The sequence below is a fragment of the Nesoenas mayeri genome (genome assembly GCF_963082525.1).
Source record: "Nesoenas mayeri genome assembly, chromosome: 26".
In the NCBI taxonomy this organism is placed as follows: Eukaryota; Metazoa; Chordata; class Aves; order Columbiformes; family Columbidae; genus Nesoenas; species Nesoenas mayeri.
In genome coordinates, this window is record NC_137552.1 from 3,195,989 (window position 1) to 3,222,156 (window position 26,168).

General features: G+C 46.8%; 1 protein-coding gene across 5 annotated transcripts in view; it reads left to right on the forward strand.

Moving 5' to 3' along the window:
• SPOP (speckle type BTB/POZ protein) overlaps positions 1 to 26,168 on the forward strand; it is a 29,984-nt gene extending 3,816 nt beyond the window's left edge. Inside the window, exons 1-12 of one of the 5 annotated variants that reach the window (XR_013923335.1) lie at positions 4,443 to 4,521; positions 6,861 to 6,934; positions 13,565 to 13,707; positions 14,037 to 14,158; positions 15,557 to 15,708; positions 15,814 to 15,941; positions 19,396 to 19,573; positions 20,084 to 20,139; positions 20,594 to 20,716; positions 24,072 to 24,214; positions 24,902 to 25,118; positions 25,330 to 26,168. Coding sequence is in view for 4 of the 5 variants with exons in the window: in XM_080359780.1 (XP_080215906.1) it covers positions 13,630 to 13,707; positions 14,037 to 14,158; positions 15,557 to 15,708; positions 15,814 to 15,941; positions 19,396 to 19,573; positions 20,084 to 20,139; positions 20,594 to 20,716; positions 24,072 to 24,214; positions 24,902 to 25,046 (1,125 nt within the window). In the remaining variant the exon portion in view is untranslated. Of the gene's footprint in view, positions 1 to 3,215; positions 3,324 to 4,304; positions 4,388 to 4,442; positions 4,522 to 6,860; positions 6,935 to 13,564; positions 13,708 to 14,036; positions 14,159 to 15,556; positions 15,709 to 15,813; positions 15,942 to 19,395; positions 19,574 to 20,083; positions 20,140 to 20,593; positions 20,717 to 21,201; positions 21,605 to 24,071; positions 24,215 to 24,901 lie in introns of those variants that run through there. The other 4 variants (XM_080359780.1, XM_080359779.1, XM_080359778.1 and 1 more) reach the window with 4 other exon arrangements.

The following is a 26,168-nucleotide window of genomic DNA, read 5'->3' on the forward strand; positions in this document are numbered from 1 at the left end:
CAAAGCTGGTCTGAATCACTGGGAGGACTCTGGACACTGTTGTGAGCTCCTCTGCTCCGCAGGTGCCAGCAGAGTTAACAGCGTCTTGCAGAAAGGGAAATAATTTCACAGACCATTAGGGCTGGTGGGAAGCAGCAGGATCAGGTTTTAATGAATACAGGATCAAAAGCATCTTAAAGCAAACCAGCGCCGAAAACAAGAGCAGGCTCATCAGGGAAGACAGGAGACGCTTCTAACGAGAAACAAAGCACCAACTCAAAGACATTAGGGAGCCACTTTCTCACAATAGTGCATTTTAAAGTATAATTTCCCCTTCTAAAAAAATTGGCTTTGATACTTTTCCAATACCTGTAAAAATAGCGCTATAAACAGATTCCCTGCAATTAAAATCTCCAAGTCAGAGTTTTTCCAAAGGAGGTCAAGATTTTTTAAACAATGTTTGTTTTCTCACAAGTAAAAGCGGTTTTTAATCACAGCAACAATGACTCAGTTATCTTACAGTATTTTGAAGTCAGGAAAGCAAATTCTGACAAGAATGATGTTTTGTACTGAATTTAACGCTGTATGTACGAGGTGGCTGTGCTAGAGCGACTTTCCCCTCTCGTCTCCAAGGGACAGAGGTGCCGTGGGACCTGCAGGTGGGAAAGCAGGAGCTGGTGTGGACATACCCTCCTACTCCATGCAACACTGGAGATTATTTATAGTGAAGGAAAAGCAACGGCACTGGGCTCTGCCCAGCTCAGTACTTGCTATTCTGTTGCAAATTAAACGTTGAGGAACAGGAGTGCAAAAGTTCCCAGTCTCCGGTCCCGGAGGATGCTCAGCTCCCGTGGTTCAAAGCAGCCAGCATCTCGGAGCGTTTCCTTCCATCACAACCCGGATCAGCGCTCGTGTCCTCGGCTGCTCGGCGCTGCCAAAGCTCCTCGGACCAGAGCAATCGGAAATAACAACGAGGGCTCCGCACTGGGCTGGGTGGGAGCACGAGGGGTTTAGCCTGGGTCTAGATGATGGAGAGACCCCCCAGAGGTCAGGCTGGAGCAATAACCTCTTAGATACTAGATTTTTAATTGGCTGTGACACAAATGTTGCTATTTCACAATGAAACCATAAAAGCCTATCATATCAAGATTCTTTTTCTGGTCTTAAAACTAATGAACAGTATCCATATCCTCGAACCACGCAACGATTCCACGACTGATTTTGAATATACCACAGCGTTCGTTTTGCATCACAGATGGAAAGCGAGTTCCGTAGCTGTCTCCCTGGGAAAGGAGAGGTGAATCGAGCAGCTTGCCATGTTTGTGTGACTGTTGCATATATAAAAGCCTCATTAAGTCTCCCCAGTGATTGGAGATGGGTTTTGTTTAGAATGGTTTTGTTTGTTTTGGTAACAAAGATGGCAAATATAGGAAATAATTAAATAACTGTGTTTTCATACTCTCCTGATCATCAGGAGCCTGTATGAGATTTTAATTAGTGCTGCATTTTCAATAACTCTGTATCCGTACGTGTTGCAGATTCTTTCCTGGATAACAGGGAGATAATTATGAGAATCCTGTTTTTCACTCTCTCACTAAAGGGATGGCTGATATATTTAATCATGATGTAGAAATGCTGGCAGCTTTCTCTGAGTTCAGCCTCTCTCTAATTACATTTCTAGATTTTTAGTAAATTGAAAGGGAAAATGTAGGAACAAAATAATTAAAACCAAAGAGGAAGTGAATATTAAAAAGCAGGGGCTACTTAAAATTCTTGCACACAACTCTTTCATGGACATCAGTTTAATCAGCTTCACCTAAAATATATATATGCAAAAGTAACACCTCCAAACGCACATGTATGCGAGCATTTACTGGTTCTTCTCGTGCAGGAAAAAACACCTGTCTTGTATCACTTGGGTGATGCCGAGAATTGTACCCCAAGTGAATGCAGCTGAGAATTCGGTGTTCTCACGTGCACACAGTGTCAGCGTGTCCCCACGCACGTTTTCAAGGCTCAAGCAGCACCCACACCTGGGAATTGTCCAGTCATTTTATTACAGGCGTGTATTAAAGACAGAGACTGAAGAGTGATGGTGTTTCACCTCTACCTGTCACCAAGGAGGACAGAACTGACCCTAAATAATTTCTTCATATGGAGGAGAGGTGCAATTCGATCCTCATTTGCACAGATACCCAATTTAATTTTCCGCTTCCTGGGAACAAGAGAATTTCCATCAGAATGCCAGAAGCTGCAGAAGAGGCTCAGTGACACGTGGCTGCTGTTGAATCACATTGCAGGTTGCTCTCCCCAGAAACCCCTGCATCCAGAGCTCCAATGCAGGAGCTCTTTGTTTTCTCTAAAGCTGGTGCTGTGATTTCATTTTGTGCTTCAATCATAAGAGGATAAATACATTAGTAAAAATCCATAGTTTATATTGAGAATATAAAGGCCGGGGCAATGGAAAGGGTGTGAAAATAAGTTTCTAGGAGAAACGTGTAGCCAGAACAGGAATGCGAATAGCAGCTCCGTGCTTCCCGAGAGGCGGGTTTATGGCATTTCTTCATTACAATGCAGCATTACCTGCTGTTTTGTCACCACGGGCAGCAGTTTGTGAAATGGAGGAATGAAGCAAGGTCCAAGGATTGGTCATGACTTGGATGAGAGACTTGCCAAGAAAACCCAGGACACTGCAGAAAGCGCCAGAAGCAGGCAACGCTCCCTGAGGCAGTGTGGCAGCCCAGTGCGCCAACTTCCATCTCAGAGAAGGAGAGCTGAGATAAAAACACTTCGGATCTTTCATTTAAATACACGTAGCTGTGATATGTAACCTGGCTGATTTGGTTAACAGGGTGCTTTGTGTGTAATTGTGTTAATTCACTATAACGTGATGCTGAAAGAAAAGACTAGCTCTGGATAAACTTCTCTATAAACATTTAAGTAATTAAGGATTGCTAACAACAACAATTTTGCTTCCTCTGGTTGCGAGCCATTACAAATGAGCAGCCCCACATGACAGGATAATTTGGGTTGAAGGGCTCACAGCAGGGTCACCCTCAGGTCTGACAGGGGCTTTATTTAATCAGCCTTAAACTCCAGGAGAGGCTGCAGAGTCTGGGCAGCCTGTCCAAATACTCCTCTGTGCTCACGATGGAAAAATGTCCTCTATCCAGTATCAATCCCACATTTTTACTGTTGTTTCTCATTCCTTCCATGTTCCGCTATGAAATGCCCAGCGCCAGCTGCTGCTGCGGGTCCTGGAAGGTCCGTAAGCTGTTATCTACACACCTGAATGGCAGGCATAGAGCATGTTTTCTTCATAATCCTTTTCTCAAACAGCGAAGGTAAGAAATTCTCGTGGTGCTCAGTGTGGGGAGTTGTTCTTCACGAGCACGGGTGACACACACACTGGGGGGAAAGAACTTCGTATATTCACCACACAACAGCAAGTCCAGCCCTCACAGGAACGGGGGTGGAGGGGGAAGACGAAACCGAGCCGCAGCGCAGCACAAACGCACGCTCTCCCACTCTAACGCTGCCCCCTTGTGCGAAGGGGTTTAACACGAACAGCAGCCCCAGCGTGGGGCTGGGCGGGTGTCACCTCCCGGTGTCACCTCTGGCCGCCGGTTCCTCACGGAGCCGCGAGGAGAGCGGGCTGCGCGCGCCGCCCCAGGCGCTTCCCGCCTCTTCCCCGCGCACGCGCAGCGCGCCGCCCGCCGGCTGCGGGGCCGGGGAGCCGGAGGAACCGGGGCCTGCAGAGGGGCGGGGGAGGGCAGTGTCGCCGCCGCCCCGCCCCGTTTGGCTTGGGGAGGTGTCTGTGAGGCAGCTCTGTGCCTGCCGGGGAGTGAGAGACCCGCGGGGACCGGCGCGCCCCCGCTGTGGCGGTGCGAGCGGCACTGCGGCGGGGGCAGGTCCGTGCCAATACTGAGCTCCGCCGCTGGAGGAGCCGGCGGGGCGCTCGGCGCATGCGCCATCCCGCTGCCCGACCGTGAGCCGCAGGGCGTGGCGGCGGCGGGCGGGGCGGGGCGGGGCCGAGCGCGCACGCGCGCAGGAGCGGCGGGGGCGTGCGCGGAGGCGCCGGTGCACGCGCGGTGGCGGGACTGGTGGCGGAGGGCGCGTGCGCGGGGGAGCGGGCGGTTGGGTCCAGTGCGAGGGAACGTGCGCATGCGCGGTCGCCCTCGGGAGGGCGGGCGGGCGGGGAGGGGGGCTGGGGAGGCCGTGGCCCTCGCGCGGTGCGCGTGCGCGGGCGGGAGGGGAGCGCTGGGAACAGCCATATCCTGCTCGCTCGTCAGCGCGGCGCATGCGCAGAGCGCTGCTGCGGGGACCTGCGGAATAATGAGCCTGTGGCCGGGCTGGGGGGGGCCGGCCGGAGGAAGACATGCTGCCAAATAGTGATCCCCGGCGGCTGGTGCGCTCCTAGGGGGCCGGTGCGGGGCGGGGGGGCAGACCCGGGGCGCCATTCCCACACACCTGCCCGGACAGCGCTGCCGGGCCTCGGCGCCGGGCCGCCTCCCGCGGCCGAGTCACTCGTGGGGCCGGGAGGTGAGAGCTGTGGGAAGGGGCAGGAGTTGGGAGAGGGAGCGGTGGCTCCGCGGGGCCTGAGGGAGGAGGGTGCGGGTGGGAAGAGTTGGGGACAGGGCCTGGCCAGGGGGGTCCTGGGGATCCCCGGGGAGGGATGAGGGAGGAAACACGAGTGGGAGGGAGGGAGGAAACACGGGCTGGAGTGGGAAAGCTGAGGTGAGAGCAGCGTAGCCGAGCAGGGGCTGCCAGGCCGGGCCGGAGGCGGGTTCCTCGGGGCTGCCGGGCCGGGCTGAGCTGCTGCCCGGGCTGAGCTGCTGCCCGGCCGGCCCGGCCTGTGCTGGCGGTTGAAGGAAATGGTGCATCATCCTGCAGCGCGGAGAGCAGAGAACTCCCTTCACAGCCAAACATGTCGCTAATGCCATTCGGTAGCAAAGTGCTAGAGCTGCTACGAGCGCTATCCGGGTGGGCAATCGATGGGATTGGAAAGGGAAGACGTTATTCCCATAGTATTTGTTAAGCTGCCTGTGAAATGGAATTGTCTTCCTAGCAGGAGCTTGTGGAGGGGAGGAAAATATAGAATGTAATGTTATTGGTTGTCGTTTTTCTGTAATTTGGCGTTTTTAAATGTGTTTACAGTTGTGATTATAGAGCATCATCGTGACGTAATGAAAAGGAACACTTATTTGTGATTTGGTTTTTTCTTTGCCTTTGGGGTTCTAAGGGGTTATGTTTGGGGTGGCTTAATGTGAAGGCCTATAAAAGTCTGCAGAATTGCACTATTATTCATGCTTTGTATGGCAGAACTCTTTGGTTATAAAAAACCCTAAATTAGTTAAGTAAAACGTGTAACTGGCTTCCTTCTTTTTTCAGTGACATTTTCTAACTAGGTGCCCAGAATGATTTCATTTCACTTGTTCCGTTGTGACCTGAAGAAATAAACAGATTTAGGGGTTTTTTTAATGATACTTTGTCAGGGATCTGTCTCGAGATTGAGACGACACGACAGCAGAAGTACATCGCAAGCTGTCATCCTGTCACTGGAGCAGCAGAGGACAGTAATACAAAACTGTACCTACCGTAGGATCCTAGAAACTGTTCTCAAATCTGATATCCTGATTTACTTGAGTATGGTTACCACTGTTATAAAAGTAATTGTGTTTCCTGCCCAACCCCTCCAGGATTTGCAGAGAGATCAAGGGGGGAGTCAAATGGAAGGGGGTTTGGTTTGACAAAGGTCTCGGTGAGCAGCCCTGTCATTGATTTCAGGGGTCACAGCGGAGCACTTAAAACCCCTGTTTTTTGTGTAGTTGATCTTCCCGTTTGCTGATGTTTTAACGTGGAGAAGGTATGAGCACTGGCACTAGTACTGGGCTGACTAGACCTGGTAAATGTTAAAACCGACTCTGTTCAGCAGAGTCTTCTCTCAGTGAATCCCCCTGAGCCAGCTCAGAGGTTTAGGGTTAATCTCGGAGCTGCGGCTGAGCCTCTAGAGGACCTGCCGTTTGTGTGTGCTGTGAATGGAGTTTGTTTGCCCTGGGTGATTTCTCTGGATACCGATCCAGTTTACAATAAGAGGGACTTACCAGCTCTGTTCTTGGCGCACCCTGCTCAGCGCTTTACTTGTGGGGCTTGTCATTCCACTGCCTGGGGACCTGTGCGCTTGAAATCATCTGCTTCATTTCTTCCTGGACGTTATTTCCGCAAATTTGTGCAGAAAGCCAGGAAAGATACCTGTTTCTTTTACAATCAGGAGCTATTGCTGTGCTGTTGATTGTGTTAGTAGTTCCACGTTTGGGAATATCCACTGTTATTTTGTAAAATTCCTTCTCCCCAGCTTTGGCTCAATTTTCTGCACGACTGGACTATTATGTAAGATCTTGCTGTACTCCTCCAACCTCTGCTGGTGTTTCCTACTCAGCACAGAGAGGAAATACAATAAAAATGTGGTTTAAAAGAACAAAACAAAAAGGTCTTTATAGAGAGTGCTGCTTCTTGATTCTCAGATGATAAGCTGCCATTGCATTCTGTCTTGTACTTTGTACTAGGGAGAGCTCTTAAGTAAAGCACGTGTCCCAGGTTCTAGACACGGCAGAGCAGGAAGCCAGCCCGAGATTAAAGTGTTCCTACCCCTGAGGAGGCAAAGCAGCTGCCGCTTTTCAGAAGCTGTATCTGTAAATGTAATCCAAGTTGTTTTCTGGGTTTCACGTTGTTAAATATCCATTGCCAGTGTTTTGGAAGGAAGGAGTTGGGTGATTCTGGAAGTCTCTTCTTTGCTGATGTGCATAGCTGAGAAATCAAGAAAATACATAGCACACATGAAATGTAATTTGTGATCTTTATTTTTTTTTTTCCCTCCACAGTTTTAGGACAGAAAAGATGCAGAACCACTGACTGTAGCAAATGCCTGGAAGACTTGGGAGTTCATTTCTATACTGTGAGTAACTCTGGTTGCAGGCAGGAGTTGCACTGCTGTGTTCTGTGAGGTGCAGCTGGTCTTACTCTATGGATTTTTAGACGTCTGTAGAGTTTATAAAGCCATGAACATGGGAGGGATTAAACACTAACACTAAATTAATACCTGGAAGGATCTGTTTTGACCATTGGTAGAGCAGAAGCCGGTACGAACCTGGTGACTTTAGATGCACTGACTACAGAATTAGTATTAAAATTTTCATATTGAGATCTCAGTTCAGCTTTTCTTAGCCTGTATTATAGGTTGTATTATATGACTGTGGACTTTAAAAATGGCTCTTGTTAGAAATCTAGCATGTGTGTCGTGCATTTTAAATTGAGTGTGATGTCATGCTTGGGCTGTGAATCATATACAGTAATTTTGATGCTTTTAAAAAATTGATCCAACTTCTGATAACAGAAATAATTTTCCAGCAAAAAAGGATGCCCTTGTGCACACCTTTTAGAGACTCGCATGCAGAAAGAGTCAGACTATTAATTTGAAATACACTAATTTTGAAGCATTCTCAATATTTGGGATCTCACAGTTAAGCAAAATTGCCTGGGCATAGAAGATGGTCTATTGTAACAAGGTCCTTCTAAACTTGTATTCAAAATGGTGTGTTGCTTTTGTATCTGAAGGCAAAGCTGAGCTTAGGGAAGCCGTGGGGCAGTCCTGGCTGGAACGAGACAGACAGATGGCTGCTCTGGGCTGGCGTTCCTGACCTTACCCACCTGCCTTAGAGCTGCAAAACCATTGAAAATAACACAGCTAAACCTTGCTGACCTGCCTCTAGAACCGCAAAACCATTGAAAATAACACTGCTGGACTGGGGCCTTAATTTCCTCAGCTGCTCTTTCCTAGAAGTGTGCAGCCTCAACAAGTGGTGCTGAAAACCCTCATGTATCAGTTTGATTAATTTCTTAGAAGCACTTGTAGGTAGAAAATGAAATTCACAGAACAGTATTTTGCTGCTGCCGAGAGACAGGTGATTTTCTTAAGGTTTCCTGTTAGCTTGTGATTTTGTTGGTACTTGTTCCCGGACAGAAGAACAATGTGTCGTTGTAGGTGTGAGTCCAACAGGTTTGAAAATCGTCATCACGCGTCGTGTTCGGCTTTGTAGACCTCTGCTTTCTAGCAAGTAAGATTACAGTGAGATTTTATATAATTCCAATCAGGGAGTGCAAGCACAGCCGTGGCAGTAGATTATATTCAGCTGGATCCTGGAAATGTTCTACAACATCCTTGCTTTAGATTGGTGCCAGCTTGATCAAAACTGCATGTGTGGTGGAAGTCCAGGTGTTACTCGAGGGTAAAGGCTTGTAACTTATGTGATTTAGAGTTTGTTCTTGGCTAGCAGGTAATTAATATTTGTCTTTAGATAATACTGACCCGTAGCTTATTGAGTTTTCCTATTGATGGGGAGAATAGCAGGAGGACTTTTAATCAGAACAGAAGGGCTAACGGGAAGGAAAAAAGACTCAACAAAGACTCATTTCTTCTTTGAGGCTGGACATGGTTTATGGAGGTGCCTTCTTGGTATAAAAAGGGAGATGAATGTAGGTATCTCATCTGCTTCATAAAGATTCAATAAATGGCTTGTGCCAACAACAGCTTAGAAGGCATAATTAAAATGAAACGTCAGTCAGTCAGCTCCTTGTGTCCAAGATCCCTCCTTTGGGACTTTTTTCACCTTTAACACAAGTTACAACACTAACAGCAGAAGCAGTGGAAAGAATGCACCTTGCTGCCCTGCTTCTCTGTCGCTGATACAGACATGGAATAATGCCTCTGGACAAGGCTTTTCCTATTGACTACAAACATATGAAATATCAAATATCTAAGCTACCAAAATTTTTCTTTTTGTCTTATTAATTTGATAATCTTAGTCTTGAATGGTCAGGATATTCAAATACGGGTGTAGGCGAATGCTATAATTGTGTTATTTTCAGAGTGTGATTTATGGTAAGATGTGATTTTTTTGATGTTAATGTGAGTAAGGTTATTAAAGCTACACTAACAAAGCCATTGCGCCTTATTGAAGTCAGGGTGAGATATTTTCTATAAAACTTGGCTGCTGATTTTTGAGGAGAATGTAGCTGGTTTGGAAGTAGTTGGAATTTGATTCCCATCTCTTTCCTCTTCTTACTCCTTCTCATGCTGGTGTCTGGCAGAGTCCGAGAGGAGACAAAGTAATGTTGGAAATGAAGGACCTTCCTGTGTGTAACCCCAGGAGTGCTGGGGGTTGTGGAACAGGCTGCGAACAGGAGTCTCCTGTGCGGGAGTTGCTGTTTGTTGTGTAGAAACAGGCTGCAGTGAGGGAGTTTCTGTGGGAGTGAGACAAGCCGCTGATTTCCTCTCTGCTAACACAGAGTGCTCCAGGAAGGAGCTGTTTGCGTGGCTTTATCTTCTGATTTGGATGATGACTTACACGCTATGAAAGTGCAAATGTTTTGCTTTAAAAACAAAAAAAAATTGCTAAAACGGCAACTGAGTGACTTGATGAGTGACAGGTCACAATTTCCCCTCCATGCACAGAGCCAAGCTGTAAAATACTTTTTACGATTTGCCTGTGAGGCAGAATCTAAAATAAAGGAGTTCACGGGCAATAGCAAACCCCTGCTTTTCAAAAATGAGATCAGGTTTCTTATTGAAGACAGAAGTCTGCTTAGGCTGATCGTTCCTGGTGTGTTCAGATCACATTTTTCCATGTGAGAGGAGAGAAAAGAGCAGACATGGGTTGGCAGGAGGAGGAGAAAAGGATAATGTGGAAAAAAAGTAGTAAGAGATTTATTTCTTTTTAACATGCTTATGATCCGAACTAAAAAAAAATATGAGGCAGATTAACTTCTGAGCGAAAACACTTTTGAAGATTTGAGCTTTAAGCATCTCGAGATGTGCCTCAAGAGGATTAAAGATGGAAGTAGAAAGAGTTAAAGAAGGGGCGAACATCTGGTGAAAACAGCAGTGGTGACCTGACAGTAACTATGAAACAAAACTAAGTTTTGGTTCCTTTTAAGAATTTGATTACTCTTTCTATTTATTGGTGTGGATGTAATTCTAAAATACTTGGGGTAATTTAGGGTTGGATGTGGTTAAAGGGGATTCAGTTTTCTGCATCTGTTCAACACGGGCACGGAGCTGTCACAGAAGAATGTCAGAAATAGCAGTTAATGGCTGGAGAGCAGCGATGCTGAGCGTGGGGTTTGTTTCCAGCAGCAGGTTCTTTGGAGGCTGCTGCTCTGAGCTCTTTGCTGGTGGCTTTGGGGACACTGGGGAGGAAGGGAAGGCTCTGCAGCTACAGAAGGATGGGGTGTCTTTTCTTACAAAATACATGTCAAACTTGGAATCCTTCTTACAATGCTGATATTTCACTGATGGTTGTCCCATCCCTTAATGCTTTCTTGCAGATTATTTTTGTAGGTAACCAAGCCTTATCCCTCTCCTCCCCCCAGTTTTATAACTGGAGAATTGGTTTCAGGAAAAAAATTAAAAGCATTCCAAGAATGGGAAAGAAACCCTTAGTTTTGGAATATTTCTCAAAGTGCCATTTTAGTTACCGAGTTCTAGTGGGCCGCCAATATTCCGTGCGTTTTGAGATAACTCTGCTAGATGTACAAGAACAGAAAGTGTAATGCACACGCTTCAACCTAATTCACCAACCACTTCTTTTGGTATAAATTATTCTTACCTGTAATTCAGGTAACAGTTAAGTCTGTATATATCCCATTCATCTTACTCCTTTATAGTTTTGTTTGGGGTTTTTTGGTTCTTTTTTTGGGTTTGTTTGGGGTTTTTTTTAGGCGACGATTGTAGCTTTTTGGTTCGGGTCACTTCCGTCTTGCAGAAGTGTTGATGTCTAATCTCAGTCTGTTTTATGGGTGCAGGTAGTTTGCTCCCTAGGTGCAGTCCCTTCTACACCAGCATGTCAATAATGGGGCGGCTCTCTGTACCCCCTGGAATTCCTCATGCCGCACTTTGCGGGCAGGTTTGTGCCACTCGTGGCCGTGGCCACTGTGCCCACCTCGCTGGGACACCTTGGTTAGCGTGTACAGTACAATCTGAAAACTTCCTAATGTAATTCAGCCCCTAGTCAGGTAACATTGCATCCCACTTTGCTCTGCCGGTTAACTTGACCTTTTTTGTTTTGTCTTCTTTCTTTACGGCAGTGAATTCAGACTTTCATTGTCCTTTCCAGGGCTTTGAAGAATGCAGGAAGATAATGGGCTTTTCCTGTGCTTCCACATCTCAGCCCCTTGTTTTATGGCTCCAATTATCTTTGTCCTGCTCTTTTTTTTCCTCTCTGTGCTTTGTGCTGTTCTTGGATAGTCTTTGATACTGGTGTCCGCAAAGCAGCCACCTCTGCTTTTGAAACGCTTAATTAAAAATATACTTCTTTTAGAGACTTCTGTGAGTTATCTCTTGCTGAATAAAACTTACTGAAAATGAATATACTTGGAAATTTCTGGTGTAAAGTACTGGTTTCTTAAAAGGCAGTTGGTTTATCTTGAGAAGAAGTACAAATTGACAGGCTTCTAGAACAATTGACTGAGTTGAGATTCGTCACCTTTGTTGGATCAACTGTGAGGCTCACGGAATAGTTTTGCCAGTTGGTTCCTGCAGTGGATGGAGTTGGAGGTGTCTCAGTGGCGTGGTTCAGAGCACAGCGTGGCGAGGGACCGTTCCTGGGCCACAGAACGGGCTCTCAGATACAAGATCTTCACACCTGCGGGGTTGTGAATGAGGTGGGAATTACTCTGAACTGTAATCTTAACGATGACCAGAGACTGTTTGTTATTTATATCCAAGGAAGTCAGAGACTTGCAGACTGTACAGGGACTCACAGGCGTCCCTAAGATCTTTTGTATTTTGTTTCCTGTGACATGATATTTACGCCTGCACCTTCAGGTTCATTCCCTGCCTCTCCTAGCCAGAAAGAATCTGATATCCAAACCATTTACAGAATGTTTTCCTGGAAGCTCTGCCTGCAGCGCTCTTTAATTCACTGCGAGTGAAGAAGTGTGAACTGGTGAAGTATGGAGTGTTCATGAGCAAATAAACACGGAGGGTGCCCTGCTGGTTTCAGAACTTTACTTGCAGTGGGCTGTGGTTGTCACAGCGCGATTGATGCTGGTTGGTGCCAGCAGAACGGCTCAGCGTGGCCAGTGCAGGAACACACAGCGGTTTCTGCGGCAGCTCCCAGGGATCTATTTCACTGACCTTTCTGTGCGTCCCCGTTCCTGCAGCAAGTGTTTCCCTGCTGGGAACTTGTGCAGAGACAGTGATGGAATCACCTGTTTATTCCCAGTGTGACTAAGGACCAATGGTGTCATTTGATGACAGTATTTGATGGTCGATTGCTGCATTGAGCTGGGGGTATGTTGGGAGTTTAACATCCTTTTTTAAACTGTATTTAACTGCCTCGCAGAGTAGCTGTAGAAAGCTTTGACATACTAGACTGAAAGTATTTTCCAAATAGTAGAAAATCTTCAAAATGTAGAACCTTTGTCCCCTTTGGGCCACGTTAGAAGCATAACGAATGACGTGCTGGCATGCAGCAATTCTATTTGCACGTTGTCATAACTTGTATTACCACCTGCCTATCTAAGCCATCTGGGAGGAACGGATACAAGATATAAAAGTGACAGTTACTCAGAGGAGATGAAATAGCCCTGTGTATTGCAAGCTCATACATTTGTCTTGCTTTTAAGGCTTTCAAAAGCTTCTTTGCATATGTGAGATGGAGGTAATATGTAGATACATCTTAAAATGCTGTTGAAATACAGAAAGCAGCTGTTAAAGTTTCCATTTTGCATCATAAGATTATCTATGGCGTTTGCTCCTTGGAGACCAGTGGAAGGAACAGGAATTTGGGATTAACTTCTGCCCCCCATCCAGGGTCCCTTCAGCTTCTCGGCATGTTCCAACAGGCTTGATGAATGTGCCATTGTAATAAAAAGCTGTTGTCTCTGGAACTAAGTACAGTTTTAACAAAGGAAAAACATCGTGTCGCACTCTGTTTTATTTATTCCTTTTACTTTCTTCTGGTCCAGCCTTTTCATCAGGCTCAGCCCCTTGGTGCTCCATGTGCAGACAGGTGCTGCCAGCAAGGAGATGAGCGAAGGAACTCCGTTCTTTCCCTGGCCGCTTGTCCTCTCACCAGTCCTGTCCCTGTGCTATAAAACAGATCACTAGAATAACATGGATTAAAAATAGCTGTGAACAGAACAATGTGAGAGCCTGGGTGGGGTTGAGCTGGGCTGCTGTGCACCCCAGGGATGGAAAAGCTGAGACTAAACCCAGCACAAAGGCATCGTTCCCGTGGGCAGGAGGTGTGGCTGCTGCTTTTGCTGCAATTTCAAGTTTCATGTGTCTCCAAAGATTTGGGACTGGAGAGAGTGAACCATGGTGTCCCAGGAGACAGTTCCATGGGCAGTTAGCCAGGTATTCAGAACTAGGATTTGCTAATTTGGGCTTAATTTGAACGACACAGAGTATTTTAATTGAATTTCTTTGGAGGGACTGTGGCAATTTTAAGTTTCATAAAACCTGCAGCAAGTACCTGGAGTGCGTATTGATGCCCCTTTTTTTCCTCTTTCTGGGGACTGGCAGGGTGAAGATCAATTAAAAATTTCTTCTACTGAGTAGTGAAACTCCGTTTAATCTTCAAACTGGCGATGTCAAGGGTGCCGAGTCCTCCTCCTCCGGCAGAAATGTCGAGTGGACCTGTAGCAGAGAGCTGGTGCTACACCCAGGTGAGTCCACGCTGTGCTGAGCTACTCCTGACCTAGTGCAATTAGCACCTGTGGTGAGAAATGTATTCAAACCAAGTTGAGAGCGTGCGTTTCAGGCGACGTCGTGCTTGCCAGCAGCGAGCGTTCACCAAGGCAACCGCAGCGCGGCTCCGGAGGAGCTGGAGGGCCCGGCTGGCTCTGCCACGCTCGCCCAGACCACTGTCTTATGCTCAGGGCTCTTTGTCACACAGGTGACGCGGTAAAACATAGAGGTTTTTAGTTTTTTACCTGTAAGAGTGACAAGGTGAATGAGCATGACCCTAACCTGCCCATTATCCTCTGTTTTTAAGATCAAAGTGGTGAAGTTTTCCTACATGTGGACCATAAACAACTTTAGCTTTTGCCGAGAAGAAATGGGTGAGGTCATCAAAAGCTCAACCTTTTCGTCTGGCGCCAACGATAAACTCAAATGGTAAGAAGTGGAGCAGAGTGGTTTGCTCTGCTGGTACAACGGGGTGAAAGAATTTGGGCTTCTATAACAACAGAAATATATGAAGAAATCCTTGCACTGCGTGTGGGTACTTATTTGCGTGGATGTCCAACCTGCGCACAGGGAGGAAGCGCTGTTGCTGCAGCAGAGTGTTCAGACACAGAAAACAAACGTGAGGATCTGTTTGCAGTTCCTCTGATAATGGGAAACATCAAGAACAGCAGAAACCGTAGCTGGAAGGGAGGCCGCATCCTGCCTGGAAGCAGAGGCGTGCTGTGGAGGATTAGTAATGGCTTCAGTTAGGTTTTTTTGGCTGATGTTTATCGTAACAAGTTCACATAAGCCAACAGAAGTCCACAGCCGGCATATTCAAGCTCTGTTTCAGCCTCTCAGTTTTAGTTTGGTTGTTAAAAAGATCAGTTTTGCCTGCACTCTAAATCCTGAGTTCTCAAGTAATTTCCAGTAACTCAGAGCAGACTTTGAGAATCTGTATCTACTGTGAGTTGTGTCTGACCTAGTAGATCCATGGACACCTGGCTCCTAATTTGATCCCTTGGCGGTGCTGTTAAGTATTATAGCGTTTTTCTTTAAACCTCCTTAGTATAGGTTGCAGCAAATGACCGCTAAATAATTCAGTGCGTGTGCAATACACTTTGTGTTCCCTTCCTTTGGGTGGCAGACCTGTGCTTTCCTTCCACCGCTTTTTGTTATTAAACTACTTTAGAACTTTTGCTGCTCAGATCTCATTCTAATGTCCAGATCTTTTGTGTTTTGTCCGTGCATGTCTGAGCAGTTAGTCACTTGCCCCAGTTTTTGCCTCTTGTTAGAGTCTGTGTCAAGTTTCAGGTCATGGAAGAGCTTATTAGTTGGCCTCTTCCTGCACTTCTGCCTGTCCACCCAGGAGGAGTTCTCTCCTTTTGCCCTGGAATTATGGTTTTGAGGAATTACCAGCCTTCCAGAAATGCACTTTTCCTTTCAGTTGCTTCCCCACCATTTCTCTGAATTTGCTGCAATTCCTCAAATCCATTGCCTCCATTCTACTAGTTCTTTCACTTTCCTTTTATGCAAGTTGACATCTAGGGTGCTTTTCAATATTTAATCCATGCCCCCCTCCTCTTTTCCCTTGCGGTTTTCAAGTTGGTTTGCCCGTGGCTACTGCCTGTGCGTTGTTCCCTGGCTCGGTGCAGCGCGGGGCTGACGGTAACACACAGTTCCACCCTGTTTACCTCTCCGTTATTTCCTTATGGTTCAGCGGCTGTTAAACAGAACTTGTTTGCTGTACTTTTTATTGTGGAAATTCTACAATGCGCTTTCTTGGAAAGCTGTGAATGATCTGCCGGAAACCGTTCCTGACGTCTCATTCCTGCGCCTGCTTCACAGGTGTTTACGTGTGAATCCCAAAGGCCTGGATGAAGAGAGTAAAGATTATTTATCCCTCTACCTGTTGCTGGTGAGCTGTCCAAAAAGTGAAGTTCGAGCAAAGTTCAAATTCTCCATCCTGAATGCAAAAGGAGAAGAAACAAAAGCAATGGGTGTGTACAAACCCTTTCTCTCTGATGGGGTCAGTTGTTTGCCTTTTGCTGTTTGATCAAGCGAGTCCCTCAGCCGGTGTTTAAAGCCCCGTGTCTTCCTTTCAGAGAGCCAGCGAGCGTATCGATTCGTGCAAGGCAAGGACTGGGGGTTCAAAAAATTTATTAGAAGAGACTTTCTTTTGGATGAGGCCAACGGACTTCTTCCAGATGACAAACTCACTCTGTTCTGCGAGGTAAGTCTGCCTGCGCAGCTGGAAGAATAGCGGTTCCATTAGCTTCAGGTAGATGTGACCTTATTTCTCATCCTTGCTTTTAAGGAGTCAGAGGGATCGGGAGACACACGGGGTGTCGATGCGGCACGTGGTGTGTGCGTGCGGCTGGTGGCTCTTTGGGTGATTCATTACTTTTCGCTTGTGTTTATTTTTTGTTACTTTCTGTTTGTCTTTTACCTGGGAGGATGGTAGGAATTAAGAATGTTTGATTATCATTTCACTTCTGGTTTAGGATTATCATCCATCTGTTTGTGCTCCTTAATTGGAAGCTCACTTGGGCTGATAACCAAGGCCTGCAGTGGAAGCTGGGCCGCCTGTAACCTGCCTACTGAATAAAGAAGAGATTTCCCTGTTTTCCTAAGTGTGTCTATACAGCCAACACAGATAAAAAATTAAGAAAAATGGATTTTATACTAACCACGATTTTCTGTTCATTGTGTTTGTATTTTCCTAAAACTGCTTACAAAGTTATCATTAAGTTATCACTTAGTGCCATCATCTAGTAAACGGACTGGAGTTGGACCAAGGGTTGGACTTGATGATCTCTGAGGTGTTTTCCAACCCAGTCAATTCTGTGATTTCACTAATACTAATTTCAGACAAAGATACAGTTGCTTCTGAAACTAGCTAGCTAAGCTTAGAAACCTTAATGAGCAAATTTAAACTCTGTGATTTAGTACCTTCCGAGCTTCTGCTGTCTTATTGCCGTGGTCTTTTTACTGCAGAATGCCTCCTGTTGCTGTGACTTGTGCCAGGAGACAGGTGGAACGAGTTGTTCTTTCTTTGGATCTCCTGCAGTGGTTTTTGTGGGAGTCTTTTCTTTTGCTGTGTTTTCTTTCAGGAGTGAAAGAAGTGCTTTGGTCAGAGCTGTTTGACAGCTGGCTGGTTTTGTCGGGTTTTTTTTGGGTTGTTTTTTTTAAGAAGCCATCTCCTAAGGATGCGTATTCAATCAGCAGCATAAATGACTCCTGTAATGAGGGAGCCCTTCCTTTAACACTTCAGCAATGTGGAGAAGAGGGCAGTGTTGGGGATGACACCTCTAGGTCTGGCAATTTCTCTTTCCTTCATGAGAAAAGAGCCAGAAAACGTACAATTGTGGAATGAGACTCAAGAATTAATGTCTGAGAAGGGAATTTGCGAGGTGCGATGCATGTAAACCTGAGATCTGCCAGGAGTCTTGGCAACCGGTGCTAATTCAACTCAGTCAACTTGCTGCTGAATTAGTCCCTTCAAAAGCTTCAGCTCAGTGTCTTTGTGTGTTCTGGGTGGAAACTTATTGCTGGCTTCACCTGCCTGTGATATCTCCTGTTTGTTCTGCGTGTTTAGAAATCTGTGGCGATACCAGCGAGGAAGGGTTCGCTGTCTGGAAGCGGCTTGGCAGGAGCTATCAACAGCTCTCATTTTATTTTCTTCTCCCTTCTCGGAGCTCCCAATGAGTGTCTGTGGGCTGGAGCGTGTCCCCATGGAGCTGCGCTCACAGCTGCACTTGGAGCAGCCGTGTTCTGGGGGCAGGAACCAAGGGGTCAGCAGTGCTGCTCTTGGGATCCTTATTCCTGAAAGCCAGGCAGCTGCCCGGTGTTGCTGCGCCTTCTCATTGCTCTATTAGAGTTTAAAGGAAGAAGCTTTTTGCTCTCTGCTCGTGTCTGCCGTTGAACACAGATGATGTCTTGCTGGAAATGCTGTTAAGGCAGAGAATGATGTTCCCTGTCAGCATTTCACATCTGACCTTGTTTAATTGTCAGTTTGGGGGTTTTTTTTTGACCTCTGTTTTGCAGGTGGAACTGATTGTTCATATCCCAACTGCATTACTTTCTGCTGTTTAAATTATATTCCAACATCATAGGTAAATGTCATGCTGGTAACTCTCCAAGAAGAGCGATGTTCCCAGCGTTGTGGTAGTAGCTCTGCTGAGCTGGGAGCACTGGTTCCCTGGCTAAGATGTTGAAAATAGCATGAGCAAAACCTCATCTACTTTGACCTCGACCGCTGGTCACCGCTTGGAATCTGCTCCTGATGTAAAAGCCATACAATGTATTTTCATGGCGGTAACTGAGTTTCCTATATGAACAGGATTTATTTGTGGATTTGAGATGCGGTTGCCAGGTCTTTTTCTGCTGATCTGTAATCAGCATCTTGGAATTCCTTTTTAATGAATCCGAGTTTTCATCCATCCTTGCGTCCATGTTGCTGGTCTAAATGTCAGAGGGCAACAAGATTTTGTAGCTGTCAAATGAGTGACAAGGAATATTAACTTGCTGACGTTCTGGGTAATCATCAGTGTCCGTTGGCGAGCAGCATCTGGTGTGTGTGCTGAGAGTTCACACAGCACCCTCACAAACCACCCGGCTTTCTCACGAGTGGGGAGACGTGCTCTCAGGGGGGTTTTACCTCGGAAGATGCTTCTGTCACCTCTCTCACTTCATAATTTACTCCTCCTTTTACATAACTGTGAGACTTCCTTTTGCTGTCTGTTCCTCTTTGGCCATCGGTTATCAATAGAACTGAAATTTAACTTGGACTTGACAGCACATCCAGGGAATAGGCTCACGTAGGCTTCCCTGTCAGTCAGTGTTGTCCTTTCTCCTTCGTTAGAGCAGGGTGCTGTTATTCACTGGTGTTTTTAATTGTGTCTGCTGTAGATGGGTGTGATTTACGGCATGTTGAAGCTCACGGTTCAGTGCTGCCCGGGCTCTGAGCAGTTCCCTTGGTGTCATTGTTATCAGCCAGCGTGGCTGCGCAGGGCCCAGCCCTGGCTGCTCTGGAGCAGCCGAGCAGGGATCCACCTGCCTTCTGCATTTACCTCCCGCAAATCTTCCTCATTACCTGACACAAAGCTGCTCTTTTATTACTTAGTTTTGTGGGGGTTTTGTTAATGTAAGTTTATAATGTGATGGCAGCGTTTAAACTCTGAGACACTGCGAACCAGAAGCAGTGAGACGTGACGTTCAGCCCATGCCCACCCATGTGGATGCTTGGCTGTCAAAGCTCTCGGATACTTCATTTTCATCTGCACTGCTGTCTGTATTGCATTATTGATTGGGGCGGGTTTCAGAGTGGTGATAGAAGGAAAGAAACTAGGTCAGTTATGATGTCTGTAAAAGCCGAAAAATACGGTTCCACTTCCTCAGGAAATCACCTAATAAAGTGATGATTAAATTGCATAGTGCTGTTACTTTGGGGTTGAGAAGAAAATCTGGTGTGATGTGGGACACCCTGGAGGAGCAGAGAGCAGGGCCAGGGCAGGACACAGAGGATGCTTCAGAAATGGAGCCACTGTTAACGACACAGCAGTTCTGCTCGAGAGGTCTGGGGTTCGCTCTGCATTTCCCTTCAGCTGCCCCGCAAATAAAAACTCCCTGGAGGGAGCTGACATTTCCAGTGTGTGTTTTTGAGCCCGTTTTCCTTTCCCCTGCAGGTGAGCGTGGTGCAGGACTCGGTCAACATCTCCGGCCAGAACACCATGAACATGGTGAAGGTGCCCGAGTGCCGCCTGGCAGACGAGCTGGGCGGGCTGTGGGAGAACTCGCGCTTCACCGACTGCTGCCTGTGCGTGGCGGGGCAGGAGTTCCAGGCGCACAAAGCCATCCTGGCAGGTTGGTACCGCAGTGGGGCACGGGGGTTGGATTTACTATGTCTTTAAAGAAGGTTTCTGCCCTTCTTTTAACTGCAGAGCTGTAGTAAAAGACCATTTTGTGAACTGTTAGTCGGGAGAGAAGAAATAAATATCTGCTCCATTTTAAGTTGCTTATCTCCTCCTATGGCGAGGATGTTTTTGTGGCTGTAGTAATATATTCCTAAAGCATTTGTAAGAAGTTATGTTTCCAGAGGAGTACTTGTAAAGTCAAGAAACTTACCTTAACCACCCGTGTACTCTTCAGCATTGTTTGAGAGGACCTAAGGAATTCTCCCACACCCAGTCTGAAGCTCCATCGGTCACATTATGTCACAACTGACATTGGTGGCAGTTACACTGAATTTGTCCTGTGTGCTGTAGCAGGATGGAGTAGCGGGTCGGTTGCTGAGGTGTTGGCAGGCTGCGCTTAGCGTGTCCTGAAGTGTCCCAGGGCTCCTCTAACTCTGTTTTATTTTCCCCACTGCCGTAGCGCGTTCTCCGGTTTTCAGCGCCATGTTTGAGCACGAGATGGAAGAGAGTAAAAAGGTAAGTTCCGAAGGAAGCAGAACTTCTCCAGCTGGGGTAACAGCTCTCTAGTCAGCTCTTAGTGTCACTGTCATATCACTGTCTCAGGTAGCGTTTGTGACTACTGTCACCTTTTAACTGTTTCTCTCACATTAGATGCAGGTCTCTACTTCAGCTGTCCTGAAGGGAGGATGAAAGGGATCAAGGAGGCAATTGTTACCTTTGTTACTTTGGGGAAAGAGTCTGGGGTGGGACAGGGAGAAGTAGAGAATGTGAAATACAACTTAGAATCCTTCTTATTCCATCTTTCTTATTCCATCTACTTTTTTTTTTTCCTTTTTCTTTGTTTCTTTTTTGCAAGTAGTAAACATTCTAAATAGTTTGTAGCAAATTTCTGAATACTGAAAGAGCTTGGGTAGAAGGAAGCCTTTAGCATCTTGTCAGGATCTTAACAAGCTTCATTTTTCTGATACAGAATCGGGTTGAAATCAATGATGTGGAGCCTGAAGTTTTTAAGGAAATGATGTGCTTTATTTACACGGGGAAGGCACCAAATCTTGACAAAATGGCTGATGACTTGCTGGCAGCTGCTGACAAGGTACAGTTGGGATACCCGGGTGTTCAGAGGAGCAGGAATGACGTGCGTCTTGCTTCACGCAGAGCTCCTCAGGATCGCTGCAGCGAGCTGCTCGCGTGGCTGCTGTGGCGGGGCAGTTTCTCTGAATTGGCTGTGGCATGTAGGTAAACCTGGATGTAACGTAGATACGTATAGCTCTATAGATACATACCTTAACACAGAATTTCTGTCTCTACTGCTCATTCTTAAGCATTTTCTTAAAATTTCAGCGGACATCTTTATTCACCATAATGTAGCGTAAGAGCTGGGGGAGAGAAGAAAATTTCAGGGTGGACCTGGCGATATTTTTTTTAGTGCAATTATTACCCAATCTCCAAAGCAGCGTTCTGCCCTGGCAAGCAGGGCCTGCGTCTCCTCTGGCCTGGCCGGGGCCGGCGGCTCCAGAGGCGCTCTGAGCGATGGACAGCGGAGAGCGGGGGGTCCTGTTGTTTATTCTCTTTTCGCAGTGGCAGTCCCTGCTGTCTGTGGAGAGGAGGACGCCCGCTCGCCGAGCCCTCGCTGGTTTTGCAGGGTCCTTCAGGGCCGGTGCGGCGACCCCCAAGCGGCGGGCGCTGCTTGGCCTCGCCAGCCACCGCTGCTCCTTCCCTTTGCAGCCCCGGGACCCCAGAGAGCGGCCAGTGAGCCCCGCACCGCTGCGAATTCCTCATATATAACCACAGCTTGATTGCCTTTTTTTATTCTTTTTTTCTCTTAAAAGTGAACTTAGTGCTGGTGCAAGATGCCAGTTTGACAGCACTGGAGACTAAAATCCTGACTTTATCCACCGCGCAGGTTCAGCACGGGTAGCAGCAGTGCAAGATTCTCCACACTGCCCTGTGCCTCAGCCCTGACCCGGAGGGAGCACCTCTAGGGTGAGAGCGTAGTTCAGTCTCCGTGCTTCTTCAGCCCTCGGATCCTCTGGGGGTGCCACGGAGGGCGGTGGCGTTTAAGATGTGGATGCATGTAACCTTGTTCCACGCAACCACCACACGACCATCCAGTTCCCTGTCACTGCAGACCTGGGCTCCATCAAAAACGCTGAGTTTTAGAGGTGAAATGCTCCATACGCCATTACTGGGCCACTGCAACTAGAGTTAAAATGGGAGATAATGCAAGGAGATTTTTGGCCTGATTATAGTCATTGCCACATATTTTATTCAATATTTAAAGAGTATTGATTGAGAGCTCACATACCATCTTTAACTGAGACAAGTGTAAGTACGAAGCAGTACATTAAGGACAGGGTAGGCTTTAACTTTGAGTTTCCTGGCTTTTAATGTAGGGCTTTTTTTCCTTTTAAACTCATTGTGTGTCTTTTAAAAGCAAAAATAAAAAATCTTCCATGGAAGCGCATGAACCATCTAATATTTACTCAAGAGACTGAAACAGCTTCTTCTGAGTTCCTCCTGCCTCTTGGGGAAAATATGTAATTAGACCCAAAGCAAAGCGTGTCTGCTCAGCCCAGGAGATGCTATTTCAGCCGCTTGGGTAAGTGTGCTGCTAGGTGGGGTGTTGCTTTAAATGTAATTAAGAAAGGGGGGAAGGGGAAATCTTGGTACCTGAGAGACCAGAATGGCTCCTTTTGCCCAACTATGTAATTAGAAGCTGAGCTATTTGTAGCGATAATCGAAATAAAAATCGTACATGCATGGAGGACAATATTCCATTTATAAAAGGAATAATTTTAGGCTTTGTTTGCTACATTTTGATCTAGTGACAGACAGTACTATAAAGTAGTGGCTTGCCCCTCGTTTGAAACTGGTTTGGTTATTGATACAGATAAAGCAAGTAAGTGTGAGTTGCCTCCCCGGTTGTTCTGGTGGGAGCAAACTGTCCTGGTCTTGAGCACCGTGCTTCAATTGAAGTCATTATTGTCACCGAGTCTTCAGTGAAAACAGGGGTTTATAATTTATAGTTATTAATGTAAATTACATCAATAGGAGTATAAACTCAGTTGATGGTGATAGTGCTTCTCAAATGGCAAGTGCTCCTGTTGTGGCACCAACAAGCTCCTTACCAGGTCTCTGTTCAGGGTGACAGAGCAGCCCTCACAAATCTGATGTGTTTGCCAAACGGGGCCTTACACACTGACCAACTCGGATACCGTGTCATCTCGTAGTTGTCCAAAAAGCCTTATAAACGATATGAAGATTACTCTCAAATGCAATTATCTGTCAGATAAGAAAAAAATCAACAATCTTATTTTTTTTAAGAAATATCCCTCAATTGGAAGTGATAACGCAAAGAGGACTGAACTGTGTTTAATCTTCAGGACAATTTCTGTAGTACTAATGTTATTACTCCCATAAGAACTGCATTATAATTGACTGCTATCCTAACCCCATGAGGTGGAATCACAGCACCTAGAATATTCCGAACTATCCCGTTTGGTTCATGCAAACAGCTGCAGACCCCGATCAGATCCCACGTACCCAGATTTCCAGAAGCATCTCGGTCTCACGGTTCCCAGCTGTGATATCCATAAGCCTGAAGTTTGGGGTCTGCCCGAGCCCACCGTGTTGCTTTTGAAGATCTGGGTGGTGTCTACAGGTTTGGGTGCTGCCTGAAGTGCCACCAAGCGCAGGGTGACAGTTGTCAGACAGCTCTGTGCTGCCACACACGTCCCTGCAGCTCCTCAGGCGACTGACGCGGCTCAGCCCCGCGTGTCCGACAGCGCACAGTGGATGGTAGAAACTCCAGATTGAGGATTCAGAGTTAGAGGTTTTGCCAGAGCTACAGACATGCTGTGGTGTTCGGTTTCCAGCTGGATAGCTGCAAGAAATCGGCAACATTTGTTTAACACTTTAGTATTAAACCAACAGCCTTTACTTGAGCAAGGCTGGTCTTGATGTGCAGGTCATGAATGGCAAAGGAGTTTAGTGAAAGCTGCCTGAACATCCCTGGAACCCTGTGGTTCCCTGTTAGACAGATCTTCCCTCTGATTGCGGGTGATCCTGCCTGAGAGTGAGAATGAAAGTCTGGCTTTAACATTCTGTGCCTTGAAGTGAGCAAGACATTGTTCAGGTGACGTGAAGCTCTCATTTCCAAGCATGAGCACAGCGCCAGGCAGCCTGTCCCCGCAGGCGGGGACGAGTTCTGGTGGGTATGTCTCCTCTCCATTGCTTTTCCTCAGGGTGGGCGCATCACGATTCTTTTTTTGTTTGTTTGGTTTTTTGTTGCTGGTCACTTTGAGTGCAGTTCAGATGCATATAGCAGAGCAGAGAGGCGTGTTCATGGCAGGGTGGTTTTACTGAAGAGTGGAGGAGCAGAGCGAGGCCTCGCGTCAGGCCCGGCACGCCGTGTCCTGCCCCTGACTGCTCTGCTTTGTATTTTGCAGTATGCGCTGGAGCGCCTGAAGGTGATGTGCGAGGACGCGCTGTGCAGCAACCTGTCTGTGGAGAACGCAGCCGAGATCCTCATCCTGGCCGACCTGCACAGCGCCGACCAGCTTAAAACTCAGGCAGTCGACTTCATTAACTAGTGAGTTCTCTTGGTCCGGGATGCAACAAACCCAGAGGAAAGTGTTTATTAGCAATGGGGTTCACAGCTTGGGAGCCACCACAAGCAGGACAGATCATCCTCTTTGGTGTTTTTGGGTTCTCCCATTGTGATCCTTCACTGATCTGGTATCCCGGGGGTGCCGTTGCACCAAGGGCAGGTCAGAGTGTACAGTGGTGTCTGTGAGCTGGGCTGGTCTCTTCCCAACACCTGAACAACTTGTAGGTAGTAGAATATCAAGTAGTCCCTGATATTGCGGGACTATTTGCATGTTGTAATAGAACAGACTTTTCAATATATTTCAAATGACTAACAACTGGAGACATGTTTAGTCATATTGGTCAGTTTTTCTCAGTGATTTCTATATTGATGTAAACTACTTCTGTGCTGAGGAGCTGAGATGGATAACACGGAGTTCCTGCTGTCCTCCACCCGCCATCGCGGAGGTTTAAGCTTTTCCCCCTGAGGCTGCAGCGCTGTGCTGCGTGCAGCCGTGCCAACAAATCCAACGCTTGCCGTCTTCACAAAGATCCCCAGCGCACATCCAGAGTGACCCTAAAACCGTGCACTAAAAACACCAGGTTTCTCGGGCATGCGGTAAGAATCTATTTAGTTAACAATCCTTTCTGTCCCCAGTCGATAACTTCAGGTTTGTTCTCTTTCTTCTAGTCACGCTTCTGATGTCATGGAGACCTCGGGCTGGAAGTCGATGGTGGTTTCGCACCCGCACTTGGTGGCCGAGGCCTATCGCTCGCTGGCCTCGGCGCAGTGTCCCTTCCTGGGGCCCCCGCGGAAGCGACTGAAGCAATCCTAAAGCCCGGCTCGCGCCGCCCCGTGTTGTTCTGGAAGCAGCACCAGCCGTTGCTGCTGTGACCTTGACCACCAGGTAGACAGCGAAATCCGTGGAGCTTTTACTCTGTTGTTGGGGGGAAGAGACTGCTTCGTGACACCCAGACTTTTTCAAACAGCACCAAGTAACTTGGGGAGAGGGGGGAGGGTGGGCCTGGGGCTGTTCAACCTAACGAATCCCTGTCGCTGCATTGTCTGTGTGTTCCCTTCGACTTGGCCGAGTCAATAAAGGACCGGGTTTGGTTTAGGCACCGGCCCGAGTTGGTATAACCCAGCGGAGGTACTGGGGAAAACAACATCTCTGCGTCTGGCAGCACAGAATGAACCGTCAGATGCCTGGAGCAAGAGGACGTTTTAGCCTTGGAAAGCGTTGGAGGGTTAAAAAGAATTTCCAGCGAAGTTCTGGAAAGGAAGTACCTGATGGGAGCTCCAGTAGTATTTATATCAAAAAAATAAAAAGAGAATTTAAGTCCTTCCAGCTGAGCTAAAAACTGGACATTTATGTAACTCCTTATTGCTATCCAGCAACAAGAAGATCAGTTTCTCTGTTAGTAGCACTTGTATGTTAATTGAAAAAAAAAGGGAGGAAAAAAGGAAGAAAAACCCCACGTTTTATCAAGTGACAGGTTGGAGTGCAAGGGGCCAGTGAGCGGCTGGAGGGTGTGAATAGACTGCAGGCAGCCCTTGGCAAGGCTGCTGCTTTGGAAAGGACTAGAAAATCCTTGGATCTGGAGCGTGCTGTCTGACAAGAACAACGGTTACTGTTTTTAGATATTGTGGGAAGTGTTTTTGGCATTTTTCCCTGCTTTATTTTCCCTCCTCCCCCTTTTTAAAAAAAAAAAACAAACAAAAAAAAAAGAGAAATTTTATCGTTCATGAGCGCTGCGTCAGAAGTCCCTGTCCTGAGTTGCTAAATGATTCTTAACAACTGTTTGTACCTGACTTGCTGACTGTATAGAGCCAGTCCTGTTCCTTTCTATTAGTCACTCTTCTTACAGGGAAGAAGTTTCAAAATAGCTGGTAACTTTTTTTTTTTTGTTTTTCCTTTTTGAAAATATAAATAATTACTATTTTGTACTGTGTGGTA